This window comes from Anser cygnoides, chromosome 4 (assembly GCF_040182565.1).
Source record: "Anser cygnoides isolate HZ-2024a breed goose chromosome 4, Taihu_goose_T2T_genome, whole genome shotgun sequence".
NCBI classification, from domain to species: Eukaryota; Metazoa; Chordata; class Aves; order Anseriformes; family Anatidae; genus Anser; species Anser cygnoides.
The window spans coordinates 46,622,056-46,640,759 of NC_089876.1; the positions used below are offsets into that span (position 1 = coordinate 46,622,056).

The window sequence follows — 18,704 nt, forward strand, 5'->3', positions numbered from 1 at the left end:
TCAGGCATCTACATAAAGTGATATTTCTTCACGCTTATCATCACATAAATCCACATTCCAAACTCAGATACATTTCACTAAAAAGTGAATCTCAGATTTATCACAGGTGAGAATTTCAGCTGCTTTTTTTTTTTAGATGCGATTAACATGCATAGTAATTTTTGTATTCAATTGCAGTTTTGTAAAAGCACTTTTTTAAAAAAAATTAACTCAATGGCTTTTTGTTCTAATATTTTTCTGCCTTTAGTTAAAAAAAAAAAAAATACTTCAGTAGCATTTTTTCATCCACAACACACATGTGGGTAAGTGCAGTAGCTACTTCAAACATGTGGAACTAAACCAACTTATCTCTTCCTTATCCTTTCACTGATAAACTGGCTCCTTCAAACTGACAGTTTTACAGACATTAGCAAGAACATAAAAGAAAATGCAAATAGATCATCTGTCTAGCACCCTTGCAGTGAAACCTTATTGTTTATTCAAGGTCCCCAAGGGTCTAAACAAATAATGTTTCTAGCAATAAAATATTGTTAAAGATCCTTTAAGATCCTTATGTTTCTGCATAAGCACTTATAAACTATGTGTGGGCAATAGGGAAGCAGTGCATGATATATTTTAGTCTGGAAGGATGGGGACAAGGTAAAAAACAAGCAAACAATTGAATTAAATAACTACACTTCTTAATTTTGTACAACAGACCTAGCATACAGAAATACACTGATATCCTTTATGACAGGAGTACCTGGTAAAATAATGAGCTCATTCAAAAATACACTTCCAGGACTGGAAGTGTAAAATGAAAGAATACAATGAAAAGTTTTACAAGCTAATATAAGGGATCTGTTACATAAACACGTCTGTAGGTTAAACCAAAACAGATTTCACAAAACAATGGTGCACTCTAAAGTGAAGTTGTTCTAAAACTGTTTTTATACTGAAATAGTGTTAAACCATTTCCATTGCATATCATTAATATTTCAGATTTTTTCAAAGCATCATGAAACTTTTTGGTAACTAGCCTTCAACTAGTGGTAGAGTCAAGTCGGAATGCTCTTGGAAATAGTTACTGTAGTTCAATGAGTTTCTTGAACTACTATTGCACTGATGGTAACTCACTTCACTTTCATTTTTGCCTGTCTCCCACTAACTTATTCTATTGCAAGACTTGAAGGTTATTTTCACCTCTCTAAAAATCAATGAATACCATTCTTCTTTGCAAAAGAAGCAAGCTGTGGGAGAAAACTTTCCTTTTCCTATATGTAGAACTAAAAAGGAGTCAACTCGTTTTTTTTAATCTCATATTAGTGCTTATTTTCAGCTTCCTTCTAAGCACCCACCTCCTTTTTCACCTTAGCATTTGACATGGCCTTCTTATTTTATTACTTCATACTATTGGTAACAGACTACACGTCTACTCAGGAGAAGCAGAAATCCTGCAACCAGCTCCGGATGGCTTAAAGGCAAAAAAAAGTGTGCGCGCACACACGTGTGTGTGTGTTTCTGTTCCTCTAACTCTCTCTCTCTCCCCCTCAAAAACTGGCAAGAGAGGGAGGAAGCAGACAACAGAAAATGAGTGGAACTTCTCAGCACTTTCTACACTTGGAGCGCCAGTACAGACAAGATGCAATTCACTCCTGCCTCCCACAGACTTTTCATACTCCCTCTTTATAAAAAAATGATACTTGAGCAAGCAAATTGAACAGGAAAAGTCTCAAAATTGCATTCCTTAAACAGTAATAATACACATATGAAATCCTTCGAGTACATAAACATAGATGCTCAGAGCATCACATAAAACTGGGAATACAAACTGCAAAAGAGTTCAAAAAAGTTAATGCCACTTCAGAACATTACAATTATAACTGAAACATTTAAAAAGAAAACTAAGGGACAAACAAAATTACAAGTATCTCACTAGCACATTCACAATAGCTCAGACACCTTCACCAAGTCCTGCCTTTCCAATAGCCCTTCTGGACACTGTATGTGCAAAACTCCAATCTCATGTTCAGGCTACAGTAAATTCAAGTAAGAAACAGCTCAAATTCCTGCACCTTGGGTAATCACTAGTAAATCATACTCTTCTGCTCAATACCATGCTCTCTCTGCAAGAGACAAATGATCAGCTCAACATGGGCCATGAAGAGGCTTTATTTTCTCCATCCATTATCGGGATCTTTAACGATTGGGATGACAATTCCAGCAGAAGACCAACCCAAAGATCATCAGCAACATAGTCAAAGGCAAGTTTCAACCACAAGGGGCAGATTTGTATTGAGGAAAAGCCTTTTCTGCTGTGAAATACTCAGTGGCTTGAGTAAGTGAGGATGAAGAAACCTACTAAAAAGGCCACACTGTATGAGGCCAAAACATGTTTTCGCCTTCTTTCAAAATATCAGAGGTATAGAGTGAGCTCAGATGGTTATCTTTCCAACTTGTCAGCACTTCCTATTTGGTAGGCCAGGACATGTCACATCCACTCAATATAAAGTCCAGTGAGCTCAGGACAATCTTAAGGGTCAAATATCTGAGATATTTACAGACCTTGAGCTACAGGCAAGATGCAAATTTTAGAAGAAAACATGGGGGAGGAAGCTGATGAATTCAGAGCACATGCAAACAGGAATGAAGACCTCTGGAACTATACTGACAGACTGATATTGCAACATGCAATTTTGATATACACCTGCAGATGGAGGATGCTCACATACTGCATAAAGCTTCTTCCCAAATTATGCTTATATAAACATTACAACTAAAACGCTGTCATTTGCTGTTTAATCTTATTTCAGTGTCTATATCTTCCTCTCATTTATATTTTGTAGTAAAGCAACTCAAACCTACACAATAGAGCATTATATGTAAAGGTTTTGTCTGCTTAGTCATTTTTACAACATATCAAACAAATGCTTATTAAACACCTTATAAAATATATGGACATAAAAAAAAGCAGCTAAAATTTATTTTTAAAAGTAGCAATGTTTTAAATAGCCTTCATATAAAAATGTGTAAGCTCACAACTTACATTCTCTAACATATATCCCCAGTCTTAGCTGCTTTTAAAAAAAGATTTTTTCTTCCTTAATGACTAAGTAAACAGACTTACAATAAATGTTAACTGAAAAGAAAAAAAATAAGGACAAAGCATTGACTGTCTACTGCAAGGAGACAAAAATGAGTGAAAAACATGATCTGAACTTTGGGAAATTTCTTTTAATTTTGTTTTTATAGGAAGCTCACTTACTGTTACTCCAATAAGGTTAAAGCCCTTATATGGAACCATACTCCAAATTTAAATGTGTGCTATTCACCTGAGCCACACAAATGTAAACTACACCATATCTCCATTTTTTTTTTGTTTCCATGCCATTACTTTACTGCAGGAAAAAAGAAACAGTCTTACATTTTAATCGGTTTAAGGCATGATTTCATGTATCCCTTCACTACTACTTCTAATTAATTAGATTGCCAGTCTAAACATGTCTTATATTTTTAATCCTGATTAGTTTCTTTTTATTCATATCGGTTCAGATTAGATGTCCATTTTTTGCCAAAACTCCCAGACATGCTGGAAGCCACACAGTTACAAACTACATCAGTATTGTTTATTGTCTGGATTTCTGATACATTCCACAGGCACCAGGACATTTATTCTTATTCTATGCTTCTTTAACAGATTGAATGAAACTGAAGATCAGTGTTTATCTGATTTGTTTCAATTAAAAGCAAATAAATACTGACTTCAGAAATGGTAATAATTAAGCCCATATCTAACCTGGGTAAACAGATGTGAATTTAATGCACTAGAAATTATTTTAAACAACAGTTTCAGAGCAGGTAAGGTTTTATAGTTTTAAAAACAGATTAGCTGCTAAGAGTCAATCTTCCCCAAACCACTTTAGCATTTTAAGACAGCTTATTTTCCTAGTCCAAACATTACTCCTGGACTAGCATAGTGCTATCCCCCTGTGATTTCAGTGACTAAATAGCTTCTCCCTTTTGCAAAGAATAAGAACATATTAGATTTCAATAGCTTTTCATTTCATTTATCTTGGCTGGAACAAAATCTTTCTGATTTCCCTAAGAAATGTAAGAAGCAGTTAAAAATGACAAGAAATATCTTCCAGGCACAAAAGGACATGAGAATGGATTACATTCTTCCCTCAGTCTTTGAAATTTGGATGTAAGATCATAAAAATGGAAAACAGGAAGCTCAAACGTTGAAAAGAAACACCAACAATCAGACATAAATTGAGATTTCCTTGATTACGATGCAAATCAGTTTTAAGACTTGACATTAAACTTCATGGGCACAAACAATCATGTGAGCCTACACAGCCTTCCGACTTAAGCATGGCTAAGTAGAAAAGCATGCCTTTGACACAGCATATAAGGTTAAACATCATTTATCTCGTATGGAACAACCAGAGAGACTAAGGGTTCAAAGGACCACTTGCTTATAAACAACGTACTCAATTTTGTCCCCACTGAAAAAACTGTCCAAAGCAATTAGTTCAGCATCAACATTGAATCTGACCTCAGGCTAAAGCTATTGGAAGCACTTCTATATAATTTCCAGTCTTACTCAGCATTAACAAATATATCCTTGGACACATACCCTACAATTTATAAATAAGTATATATTTTATGTAACAAAAAAAGGAATGTTGCATTTACACTAAATGTGAGTTAATTTAGCATACCTGTTTTCCTGTTTTTCTTTATCTGTTTAAGAAATTTTCTAATTATACTGCATTAATGGAATCAGACATTTACATTTGTTTGGCTAGGAGGTAAAAGGAGTACCCCCCCCCCCCACCACCAAAGAAAAAAAGTTTTTAAAAGTTTCGTTTTGTTTTTTAAATAGAGCATTATTTTTGTAATTTATTGCTTTTTGAACAGAAGGGTTTGGGGTTGTTTTTTGTTTGTTTTTCCTTATTTTTAACTTCTGTGTATCTACAGCATCAAAACTAAGAATAAAACAATCTGCATGATAAATGATCAGAAAACATCCAAAAGAATGAAATCTTATATCTATGAACCCACGTAATGTCACTGACAATTGGTCCAGTTTAAGCTAGAGTCACATTTATTTTCCTGTAAAGTATCTGGTACCAGTCTTTATTGGATGCACAGATACCAAATGCAGGCCTGCAAGCTGCTATATGAGAGCATACAACAAAGATACAGACAACGTAGCATGCAGGATACAAAGGTCTCAAAGGCCCTGTTGTCTGACCTGATAATTTAGGACATGTTATACCACATACACTCCAGTAGTTTTTTTTTAAAAAAAAAAAAAAAGTATAAGATACAATCTTCACAGATTGACACATTACCCAATAAGAAAATATAACCAGCAATAACTATCAACATTCTTAATATAAGCAAGACTCACATATAGACAGGTATATAAGCAGCTAATATATGTATTTGAATCAGTATTACCACTGAAAACAACTAATGACTTCATGTCTGAAAAACGGTTGTTCTCATCTACAGTGTTTTAATACCTGGATACATACTGAAAAACTCACCTTGATTAGAAGATCATAGAACAAAAACTTGTTCATTTGTGTTCAAAGGGATGTTGGGGAAAGGGGAAGCAAGCGTGGAAGGGCTGGGGGTTTTGTTATCCAATTAACTTTTACTCACCGGGAGATTCTCCTGACAGATCTAGGGTTTGGGCTGAATCTAAAGAAGAAACCACACTGACAGCATGTGCAGGAATACCCATAGCAGCTGTAGAAGAGGAAATGGTTGATTTCTTCGGTGGTACAACAACACTCCTACAGAAGACAAAAAGTGGACAAAAACCACCATGTGAAGGTTCACATGTGATCTAGGACATACATTTCCATGTCCTGCCAAATTACTGTTCCCTCTCTATCTTCTTCTGTCATCGTCTTTGGCAATCTATCTTAACATAAAGGACACTTCACTGTGGTTTAGTTTTCAATGGGAGTTTGATATCTAATCCACTTTCTCAAAATCACTGAGAAACAAACATATAATTACAGGATCAGCAGGATAAGTGACTTGCAAGTAGGCTTTACTTATCATTTTGGCTTCCCAAGATTTTCTTTTAACTTCAAACAACTACTTACAGAAGATATCAGAGGATTCACAATGAAAACTGAGATACAATCAACAGTGAGGGTTACCTAGACAGTATACTCCTTCTGGTATTCTAATGCAAAACTGAATGTTAATCGAAGAAGGATCTACTATAGTTAAAAATCACCCAGCAATCTCAGAATGCACGTATTAACATTCACACACAACCCCCAAATATAGCTAATATAGTAATATATAAAAATATTAATATAGCTAATAACAAATTTGAGTGTAACTTGGTACATAGGGAAAACTTGATAAATCAAAATGCTTTTCAGAGTTGAAGAGAAAATCTCTATTTTTTTATGTAAGTTTAATTTCAGGCCTTATAGTCAGCACTAAAGATTATACAAGAGGAAAAGATGCAAAGTGGCAAGTTAGGCATGGAGATTTATCTCATATGTTATGAACACATCTATTTATGCTATACCAATTTCAATTAAATTGTAGTACTTTATTCCAAATACCTAAAAGGCCTTGTTAAGCATACGTTAAAGGCATTTTTAATTGCAAGTTAGCTCCATAAACATGCAAAAACCCAGCTAATGAGGTAAAGAGTACAGCTGATATATAATGCACTCCCACAGCAGCGCTTACTTTTAATTACCTGGTGTTAACCGTAAGCCGAAAGTCTTCAACATTCAATTTATTTAATCACATCTTTTGTTGACAGTACTATAACAACACACTGAAAGAATTCCCTTAATAGCTTTAAAATATTCATTTTCTAAATAAAGTAACTCAGAAACTTGACCCAAATTCAGGTGTGAGAATAACAATCAAAAAAAGTTCTGTCCAGTATTTTTAAAATCATTCTTGCTAGCATGAAAAAAATAATGGATTGTTATTTTACTCCCTTGTTCATCCAAATGATGTCACAGAAGCTAGACCATGTTACTGACCAAATCAACCCTTCTTAACGGCAGGTGTAGGCAGCCGCCATTTTGGGAGGTAGTACATGTCACATCATTATAAGGGTGACTGCTAATGTTAACTATACACTAAAAAAATAGGAGCAACAACACCTGAGCCCCAAGTCAGGATATTGTGCCTAAACCACAAATTTTGCTGATATGTTCATGTCAGTTTCCCCAAAACAACGATCTAAAAAAAAAAAAAAAAAAATTCAGATTGACTTCTAAATTACATTCACATTACTAATTAATTTTGCACTACCCTGCTATAACAAGGGAATATTTTGCTCAATATTCTGTGATATTAGCTGTCTGGAAACTGTTAGTGCAATTTTGTAATGCACATTCAAATATCTCAAAGGGGTTCAGAAATTAATGTAAGTTTACTTAGTAGAAAGAAGATGCATCCACACAGTAAACATCTGGATATTTCCCCAATATCCACGATGTAGCACTGAAATCCAGGTGTACTCCCTTATGGATTTTAGGTTCTTGTACCCAATTCAAGAAATATTGACCAATAATACTAACCCAAATTGAACATACATGTTACAAAAGCGTGTCTATTCATTTGGACTGTACGTGGTCTCAAAACACAAGCCGAAAACATTTCTTTGCATATCCACTAAGTTACAGAAACAAATATCCATTTGCTGCTAGGAAATACATCCACAACTATATTGCATACAAGGTGGTATGGTGGAATGTTTAGTGACAAATTCTGGTGCAACGTGCAGATGGCAACTGTGCACATACAGGTAGCGCCTATCCAAAAATATATATAATTAATGTAATTCATTTTAAACTGGAAGACATAAAATTACCTTCTAGGGTCTCTTTTACAGTTAGAAAGTCTTATGTTTCTAGGGCTTGAAGTCGAGCACAATTCTCTCAAAACATCAAATCAGAATGGCTGTGTCCTCTGAATGTCTATGAATGCTACTGATCCTACTGCAGGATTCGACTAAGAACCCCAGCAACTCTGAAGCAGCTGGTATTTTAAGACTTCAAGGCCAGCTCTGACCTACATCTTAAATATATTATACATACAAAACTGGCTGAAATTCTTCTGATTTCAGATATTAGATGTCTCCTCCTTTTGGAGGAAAACGCAGGAATGAACATGCTTGAAGGTTCAAGGAGTTTTAGCCAGGGACAGCATTACTACGAGAAGCTCCTCACAGCACAAGTCAGTAAGGACTGGCAGTAAGGAAGCTTGTGTACAGATGGATCTGTTACCTTAATGCTGCTCCTCTGTACCTGGCAATCGGTGGAGACAAAAGGAAATCCCAACTATAACAGTTTTCCATTTTCTGTGCTATTTCTGACACAACACTATATATTATCATTCCTTCCGGTAAACTCCTACTGACCTTCAGCATGCTTAAGTGTAGCTGCACTGAGGGAGCACTTTCAATAAGTTGCCAGATCCTGTACAGCTACCTAAGGAGAGGTGCATTGAAGCAAAGGAATTGGATATGCTACTTTTTTTATTCACTGTGTCAGACAGCAGTGAATAACCACAACAGTCCTTTCTGCCATCTAAGATCTTTTGCATACCTTCTCACCTTCAAACCTACAAAGGTTTGAAAAGGTCCCTTCCCCTCCCTCTCCAAAGCGTCAATTTGAAGCACACAGCAAAAAGAAGAGCCAGGTATTGTCCAAAAACATTATATAAAGAAATCCCAAGCCCTGAATGTACTTTCCCTCTGTCTTCTGGCCAGTTGCCAAAATCACTTGATTCAAAAGTGCTTCAAATATTGCAAGAACAATAAACTAAAACACTGAAGCAACTTAATTGTTTTACTGCGTTAATTGTTGTAAAATTTACTTATTGTAATGTACATCTTTAACCACATGACTGACCAACATTTTTTTTCCTGAATATTTAGGTGTAAATGTAACTGCTCAAACAGAATTTTCTTACAAGATTATTTAAATGCTAATATAAGTAAAATCAATGTTATTAGCAGAAAAACATATGATAGTGGAAAATCACAAATATTGTAAATAAACTATGTGGAAAATATGATAAATATATCATTTTAATAAATCAAATACTGTCTTAGAAGCTGAAAGCACATTAATTTCTATCAAATAGGACGCTTGCTTTCAAAGAGTACACAGAAGACTTTTTTTGTAGCTAACCTAATAAGTACTTCTTAAAAAGTTAACTATTGCTACATATATGAATAGAATATCCATAAATAGGTGCAGTATGTTTCAGCAGGTCTACAAAAATAATGTTTGTAAAGCTTCTGTAATCACGCGTTAATTTCATCAGAACAACAACAAACATTCAGCAACTTCATAAAGAGCTACTGTTGTCACATGAAAGAAAACCATCAATATACTTTACTCCTTAACATTTTAAGTATTGCACCATTTCAGTTAACTCTAGACTTTCTGGTTGCATTTATAAATTAGGACATCCATTGTCATAACATTCAGATAAATAAGAAATAATATAATCCAGAAAAAAATGCACAAAAATATTCTTAAGATGCCTTTCAAGCAGACCTCCAGCACTATTGTAAAAATGCAAGTTTAGTTGCCTCATTCATGTGACTATCAGATGTTTTCCTTTTTTAATTTAAAATCAAATTTAAGGTCTAAAGTAGGAATTTACAGCACGTGAACTGATAAACGTAGGTCAGGCATAGTGAGAACTAGCCACCATAAATACATCTTAGCCAGAAGGTCAGTGTGTTATTAGTCCCAATTATGCTGAAGTGTAAGAAGCCTTCGTGTTGCAGACAATTATTCACTGCTGAATGAGCACAGACCACTGAGCTGAACACTGACTTCCATCACAGACAAAGGCTTACACAATAATGATCTATTCTGCCAAATTCTATAAGGATTTACTTATTGAAAGCTTTGTTGTTTTCAAGATCGCTGATTTTTGTTTCAACATAAAAATACAAAATAACTATAAATATCTCCTAAATTTTGAGCACATTTTTGCTAAATATTTATTCTTTGGAAGTTTGCAAGTCTGCCATTAATCTTAAATATATTCTAAGTTACAGATTTTCCTTGGGACTGAGACAAATATTCCTAATACAACGTGGGCCAGGCCAAACTGATGACCTCACTATTATTTAAAAATACTTACATGAGCTCTAATTCCTCTTGACATATAGGAATTTGTATGGATTTAAATCTCAGCATTCCATTTTTTAGCACTGAACACCAATACAGGTGACAGTTTGTCTGTTTCCCTAAGGGATAATGGTTTTCATTCAAAACCAAAAGAAGTTAGTCTTGTTCCAGGCTACCAGAACGATGACCACTGCAGGGGCTCTTAAGCGATGAGCAAAAGACCACTAGAGGATCAGAGACTTATTTTTACCTCTACTTTGTGAGCCAGGAAAGCAGCCTGCCATGTCAGTGTCATTCTATAGGCTCTGCTCTCTGTAGATAATACCCATTCTCTTATGTCTCCCTTGGAATACCCAAGGAGAAAGGAAGTATAACAGAGTCTCAAAACCATGAGAGATCACAGGAGGGGGAAGGAGGGAAGAGGGAAAAGAAAAGATGATAAAAAGAATACAATCATTTTGGGAGGAAGCTTTAAAATCAGCTTGGCAGAGAGAAGACTTCAAATGGTTGCCTCTTCAGCTCCTGCAGAATGCCGATTTTTGGGGTGCCGAAGTAGCTGAGCTTCTCATCACAGCATAATTGCCTGCACCTCGATCTACAGATTCCCCATTCTCATATTCTGTCCGTCCCCACCTGTGCCTGGTAGACTCAATCTTATAAACAACAACTTCATTCTTGCTATACTTGAAGCCCAAATCACTGATGTCTAACATGTATTAATTCCATATAAAGACAAATTTTATATTTAACCGTAATACCCCAATTAACCATTACAAAGGCACAGGCATACCACTGAATGACTAACACAAATGCTGACGGAGCCAAGCTAAGCAGCTCACAGACAAATGTTCCAAAAAAGATAAACAGGCTTATTAACATACCTATTCTGTAAGTTACAGCTTAGCCGCAGATTTAGCATGATTTAAGAGCCTATATTCCTTAGAACCCTCAGCATCGGCTTCCTATAATGACATGATTATTGAGTGGTTCCACAAAGAGCAATAGAAGCCAGGAGAGACCATGTTTTTATTTTACATTGCACCATAAAAATGGCAAGCTATAGGTTATGGTTTTTATTAGACTAACTGACGAGAAATTTCTGTTTTTTTAGTTTTTTGGTTTTTGTTTTTTTTTTTAAATCCTAGCTTCGGTTATTTTTATTGCTATTTTATTTAAATTTGCTTGCATTAGTCCCCCCTTTTTCCTACAGGATTATAGCCAAGTAAGAAAACTGTTGTAGGACCCACTGAAATTGGAACATTAATTCATGTCCCTGGGGATGCTGGGAAAAAGCCAATGCGAGTCTTGAACTTCATCACGATAAACCCTTGGCACCCACTAATCACAAGATTGTATCTTCACATAAGATAAGGGGGGGATTTTTGGCATGGGAATGAACACACACACCTAGTTGTTTGCAAAGGCTTGCAACCTGGCAGCCTTTCAGTTAGGTTTCACTCACATAGCTGTTACTGTATACTCTCCAGCTATAGCTGGGAAGTTGATAATCCTTAAGATATGAGGAGAGTTTTGATTTCTGACACAGCATTCCTGAGATAAATGCAGGATCAGAGAGATGCTTTGAAATTCCCAGAGATACCCCACTGGTAAACTGCTACATGGGAACAACTTTTACCAAAGCAATTTTTTGTTTTGTTTTGTTTTTTTTTTTTTTAAAGAAAAACAAGTTAAACAGTAGCTCACAGACTTTGTTTGCTATCAGACAACAGATTATATTTAAGTCATCGCAGAAAGTTAGAGAGCATCTTAAAGCTTGTTTTTCCAAACTTTCCCTACATACCCTTAGTATTTTCGCATATCCGAAAGATGAAAGCTATTATTTTCAACTCTTTTACAACCTCCTGTAAAAGGTTTTTCTTTTGCTGGTACAACTCCTTCATGCTATTGTCACTAAACACTGTGCTGTCATTTCAGAGCATAAACTTGTATTTTAAGCAGAGTCACACTACCTAAAGATATAGGCACTTTGAAGTGGTCATGGAACTTTTCTCTATATATCATTTTAAATATAAATATTTCATATATGCACTTATTCTATCTTTTTGATTAACTGATTTACTAGCTAGCAACATGCCTCGTCACAAATCAACATATTTACCAGAGATGCAAGATTGTGTATGTCACTACCAGATTATAATTGTCTAGGAATAAGACTTCTACATCATTAAGTACACTTTTGTCTACCTGACAGGCCCATAAAGGGAATGAAATGAAATAGTAAGCCACTGAGAAACAAAGAACCACTGACTTAACAAGGTCACATGCAAATGCTGATGGACAAAATATTTTATACTAGTTTATGACCTTCTCCTCACATATTTAGCCTCTCCCATTAAACACAAAGTCAAAAGTTATACCCTCACACTGGTGTGGAGCAGTCAGTGGAGCTACATAAGCCTCTACAAAACTGCTTGCCGTCTGCTCTCCCATTCACAAGCGTGCTGCTGCCTTACTGCTTCAGTCTACGCACCACAATCACAATTCCAAGCACTCCTTTCACATGTCTGTATGTATTCCTTCACCAAACTACTTTCCTTTCAGTATCTGATAGAGTAAACATCAGATTGTTCTTGTCTCAAGGTTAAGCAGTGTTTAGAGTTGCAGTTTAAAACGGCTGGCACTTTGGAGATGGGAAAAGGAGAAAAGAGTCTATCTGGGACAGTGTGGAGACAGACTGGAGAGGTAAAAGGGCAGAACAGCAAGCAATTCAACTTTTCAGTGATTTGCTTCACCAAATCCAATTATACCACAGTTCAAGTTTTTCACAGTTCATATCTCTATCATTCAACAACAAACCATAAGACTTTCCTGAGGACAAACACTCGTCACAGACTAAAATCGCATGCTATTTCACATCAATTGCCCACTTGTTTTAAAGAGCAACAACAGGTATTTGTAAGGAAGTGCTAAAAGCAGCAGGGACTGAGAGACCAAGTTCTAATTCAGTGTCTCTATTCTCCCCATTTTCCCCTTCTGCCTTCATCCTCCTACTGCTCCCAGAACATTTCCTCCTGTTCAGCACTGTGAGCAGAACACATTATTTACTTTGAGACCAGAGCAAGTGGACCAAAAGCTAGCACACACACCACCTGTAACCTAGCCAGAAAACAAGCACCATCTCTTTCCCCTTTAGCAACACGGAGGTCTGAGCTGAGAAGACACGTTAGACGGCTGTAGCATACCACTGGCAGAGCTGCACTTCTTTCTTTGGTCATCTAAGTTTGCTAGTTTGAGCATAGCAGCCATGGACTGCAAACACATCAGAGCCAAAGGATATCCATGAATAACCAGGAGATCAAATACTGCTCTGGTAACAAGGGTGCCCTCCCACCAGCAGATCCACTGCAGAATTTCTGGATATGACTAAGGCTTTGCTAGAGGCAAGAATACTATGAGATGCCTTCTTTTGTTCTTTTTGTTTTCTTTACTGTCTTTGGAAATCCTGTAGAGGTAAAAGTCGGTAACAGTAAAAGACAATATGGCCTATTACACTTGTGAAAAGATGAGCTAAGGACACTGTGATGTAGAGGGCACCAAAATGATCATCAAGAAAGAGGGATTTCACTCTAACAGAAAAAAGAAATGCCCATTTTAAATCCACTGTACATTTGAGTATTAAGAAAGGCAGATGTTTATTAAAGTAAAACAAAACGAAAAAAAGGGTTCTAGCTATTACAATAACACAGCAAATCTAAGAGGCTAGGGATATATCTATTGAATGAAGCCTGAAAGATTTTAAGTAGGCCCTTGGCAGAACACAGATGCATTTTCATAAAGGAGTACGGGAGTATTGCACTTGTGGAAGGACACCTAGCTGATTACCTCCATTGTTCTCAGTCCATTTGTTAGTTATTATTAAGCCAATATTCATTTGCAGGCCCACAGTAACAGAAACTAGATATAGGTGTGTGATAACGCACATGCTAATCTACACATAATTGAAATTATTCAACACCCATTTTAGTTAGTTTTAAAGGACACAGGAAATAAATGTGCACAGTACAGCAGCACTCATTAGATTATGAGCCAATTCCTAATTTAGGAAACATAAAAAGTATGGTTTCTTTTATTCAAACTGGAAAAAAATGTAATCAGGAAGCTAATGAGCTGAGTATCTTCTCAAGTGGCACATGACAGCATTAAACTAGAAGTTTATTCATCAGTTATCCTGATATATCATTGATTTGTTGTATTAGACTTTACCTTGCAGATATTTCATCTGCTCTGTCTCACATTGTTACCATTAATATGAAGAGAGGTTAACACCTGATAGTGCAGCAAAAAAAAAAAAAAGAACACTTGGATTTATTTATTTTTTTTTAATGTAAAGCACTCTCCTGAAGAAGCACCAGTCTATCTTTGGTATTTCTAAGAGCTATCTGCTTGAATAAATGCACCTAATCTATCAAGATTTGCTAAGTATTTCACTGGAATACATAGACACTTCAAATGTCAGAGCACAATGATCATGACGGAGGATGATGGGGAGAGGGAGACAATTGGGAGGAGAGTTAACAAATGCTATGCAGAGCAGAAGATAAAGGAGGAGGCAGAAAACATCTGAAAGTGCTGCTGTTAGGAATAGGAAAACAGGAAAGACAAAAGAGCAGCCTACACAATCTTTTCTTTTACTCTTGAGATCATTTCTAGGCAATTTCTTAGTCCTCTTACCATACTTGCTTCTGAGCTGTAACATGCATGGAGACAGAAGAGTCAACTTTCAAAAAAAAAAAAGAAGTGATGGCTTTGAGACATTCAAGTATAACCCAATTACCAGTCATTTTCCAGGACAACAAAACGTCCCATGAATTGCAGAGAATACCAAAGTATCTTCATGGTGAACCCATTTGAGGTCAGTGGGCTTTGTAGTCAATGGTTCTACTTAAAAATCAAGCATCTTGATTACATTAAGTACTAGATGACACTGTACATGAGATCTGCTGAAACTAAGTGTGATTTGTTTTCATTCAGATAGCTTAAGCAAACTGAAATAGTCCAAATATTTTAGAAGTTACATTACCTGTCAAAGGAATGGAATTGTACATGATGCTCAGCACCTCCTTCACCAAGTACTCCAAGGAAGGCTGGTGGCAGAAGAGCAGGATCCACTGCAGTCCCATCAGCTGGTGTGCTTACCAAGCTTCTCAGGATATCTTTCACATTAACATTTTTTGCAGCTGGCACAGAAGTTGCAGGCTTACTATCTTCAGTTTCTGTCTCATTTCTGCCCTCCTGAGACTTATTTACTTCTAATGAGAGAGTGCTAAGTACTTCACTGATAGCATCTGGACCTGCACTGACATTCAGAAGTCCTGCTTCAACACCACCGCCTGAACTGTTTGTTTGCCCTGAAGTTGGTTCCTCCCCAAGACCAGAGTCCCTTCTTCGTAAAGATGCTGTACTTTCTGAAACTTCAGTGGAGGCTGAAGTTGAAGCACTGAGAGCAGCAGATGGGTTTTCCACATCTGTTCATACCAAAGACAGAGAACAAATTTGAAAAGTGCATTATTAACACAACTGTATTCACCACAATGCTCCTAAAAAAGTAACACTAATAGGTGACAAAGGAAATGACACAGCTATAACTATTTCCTCTTGCCTGCTTAGAGATTTAGTATTTAAGTATTTAATATCAAACTTGGAACAGAAGAAAATTCTTCCAATTTCTAAGAAGCATAAAAAGTCTCAACATCCAAAATTTGAGACAAAAGAAACAGAAAATATTGACTCAAAGAATGAAAATGAATTGATTGCCCTAAAGAAGAGTAGCAGTAAGTAAAATACAGTCTTACCGTGGAAACAAAAAATTGGCAGTCTACGCTTATGCATGCTTGACCCTAAGCAAGATAGCAATTTTTCTGCAACAAGCATTCATGAATACTTAGCTACTTCACTGAGATTAAACACCTCTATTTATTTATTAGGTTCTTCTCAGATGAGAAAGAGGGAAATGGGATACTTTCATGTTATTTATTTAAGTGGTTAAAAAGCATATATTTCTGTACAATCTGAAGTGGCCTTCTACAGAAATTTAAGATGCATAAGCCACATTACTATATTTAGCCAAATAACGAACAGTTCACCTGCAGCAGGAGTTCCATTATTTTCATTCTCTGATTCCTTGAATGACTGGCTATGGTTTGGTGGTCTTCTTTCATTCTGGGGTTCCAGAATATCTCTGTATTTTGAAACCATGAGCACAGAAATGAAATATACAACAGCCAAAGCCAAGAATTGAGCCTGTTTACTATCCTCCTGTAGAAAAGGACACACACACAGATTTTCTATTACAATTTCAGCAGCATGCTTATTTTTCTGTAAAGTATGCCCAGCGCTACCATAAACAGACTGAAAGTAAGCTGATATGTCAACAACGGAAGAACAATATTCTCTAGTCACAATTTGCCTCACCCATAAAGCTGGAGAATACAGCAATTGTATTCAAGGGGCACTAATCCCTTCATTTTTCATATATGACAACGTTGACTAAGGTTATGTGCTTTGACTACATGCTTCCAGTTAGCGCAGGGACTAGGTCCCCTTTATTTACATGTGTTTTCTCTACTGCATGATTACTCATTTGCCAAGATATTAACCTTTGCTGAAATAGTACCAGGCAAGTGTACCCAAGAAAACTGAAAAAGTATTTATAAATTATTACATATCAGTGAAGAAAGTGGAATAAATTCCAGAATCCAAGTTATTTTATTTCATCCTCAGATTGTCAAGATGGATGTACTGTAATACATGAAATTTAAACAAACAAGGCAAATATGCATTGGCATTACTGGTATAATGTTTTCAAGATTTTTTTTTTTTTAATCTCTTCACAACATTTTAACATGAATTATGCCAAGTGCCTCTTCAGGGTACTCAGTCACTCCTAGTGAAAGACAGGAAAGGCCTACGCGGACAGCTGTGAACAGACATAACGATTTAGCCTAAGACTATCCCCTTCACCCTTTGGTCAGAAAATAAAACCTACCAAAGGAAAAAACGTCTTTGTACACATTGGAATCACAGGAGAACTGAGTAATTTCGGTCACCACAGACCAATTGGCGGGGGGGGGGGGGGGGGGGGGGGGGTGTCAGTTTTCCTCTCATGTACTTAAGTACTCAGGAGGCATTCATTTTTTTCTTTTCTCTAACTTACTTTCTTGAACTTCTCAAACTGTAAAGCTCATTTTATCATGATCAGAGTGCAGCCCCCCAGATTGGTAAGGATTAAATAGAATTTTCTTCCTAGTTAGTTTTTGTAGGACAGTTTTCAATTGTATTTAATAAAATTGTGGTCCAGTTAAGCAGCACTACTCCTTATTTTTTTCTGCTATTTTTATAGAATTCCTTGAAATAAAGTTCATATAGTTATACTACTGATGGTTAAGTGGAATCCACGTGGGTTCCTCCTATACGTGTTCAAATCATACCAATCACAATTCTGTGCACTGAATGCCATTTAAAAAACCGCACACAAATGAAACATAAAACATTTAGACATCAATATAAACAGCTCAGATAAAAGGTACTCCAGAAGAGATCTTTTATTGTCTACTTTTTCTCTACAGCTCAACACAGTAGCCAAAAAGCAGAGTTATTGTATTATTCTACATATACTTGTGAAACAGAAAATCCAGTGGCTTAGATATACCATAAAAAGCAAACTCCATATGCGTATATTGTTTTTTAAAACTAAAAAGTGAGAATATAAAATGTGCTCGATTTTGAAAATCGCATTGTTAGGATTATTTTAGTTGCCACCAGTACAGAAGATTAACTACCCATTACTCTTTTGCACACTGATACTGGTAGGGGCTGAATGAAGCTTGTTTCAATCAGTAATTCCTGTAAATGTGAAAACCAATAGTTCTATCCAAACTATTCTGGACAGCACAAAAGCCATTGGGTCATTCATTATACTTGCTAAATACTCTAAATATTGTAAAGTAAGTTCTAGCATACCAGCTTGTGGCCGATGACTCAGAGCCATTGTAGCTACTGTATTTGCTTACAGAGGGTTTTTTTAAGCAATCAATCTCAATTTCCTCAATATCAGCTATAAAGTTGCTGACATACAGCAAAGTTATTTTTAGTCAATTCAAGCCGAAAAAGCGTATGCATATATACAGCCCATACACACAAATTGGTTCCTCTGAGGGGACATAAAGGAATTACAGATGGCCTCTAAGTCATAACTAGCTAGAAAGATACTCATCAAAAAGTATATGTAAACATCTTCCTGATATATAGTATATATAAACAATTTGTCTATGTACAGCATGTTAAAGAATATATTTGTACTAGAAACAACATATTTAACATGCAAGAGTCTTGAAAGCTATAGGCAGAATTCCAGAGAGTCGGTTCAAGTTTAGACAACTGCGTTAACACAGCAAGCATATAGCAAATAGAAGTCTAGGTATAACATAATTTGTAACTCACTATATCTCTGAAAACTACTGCTCGAAGTCGATTAATATCCATGTCCTGCAGAAGTCTGTCATGGTCTCGTATTGGAGAAATTCCACCAGTCACAATGTCCACTGGACT

General features: G+C 36.1%; 1 protein-coding gene across 3 annotated transcripts in view; it reads right to left on the bottom strand.

Annotated features, from left to right (window-relative positions):
• LRBA (LPS responsive beige-like anchor protein) overlaps positions 1-18,704 on the bottom strand; it is a 397,410-nt gene that overhangs the window by 297,518 nt on the left and 81,188 nt on the right. For all 3 annotated transcript variants that reach the window (XM_066996727.1, XM_066996728.1, XM_066996726.1), the window contains exons 28-31: positions 18,597-18,704; positions 16,241-16,412; positions 15,178-15,622; positions 5,656-5,789 (exon numbers count right to left, since the gene is read on the bottom strand). In XM_066996727.1, the coding sequence (XP_066852828.1) occupies positions 5,656-5,789; positions 15,178-15,622; positions 16,241-16,412; positions 18,597-18,704 (859 nt within the window). The remainder of the gene's footprint in view (positions 1-5,655; positions 5,790-15,177; positions 15,623-16,240; positions 16,413-18,596) is intronic.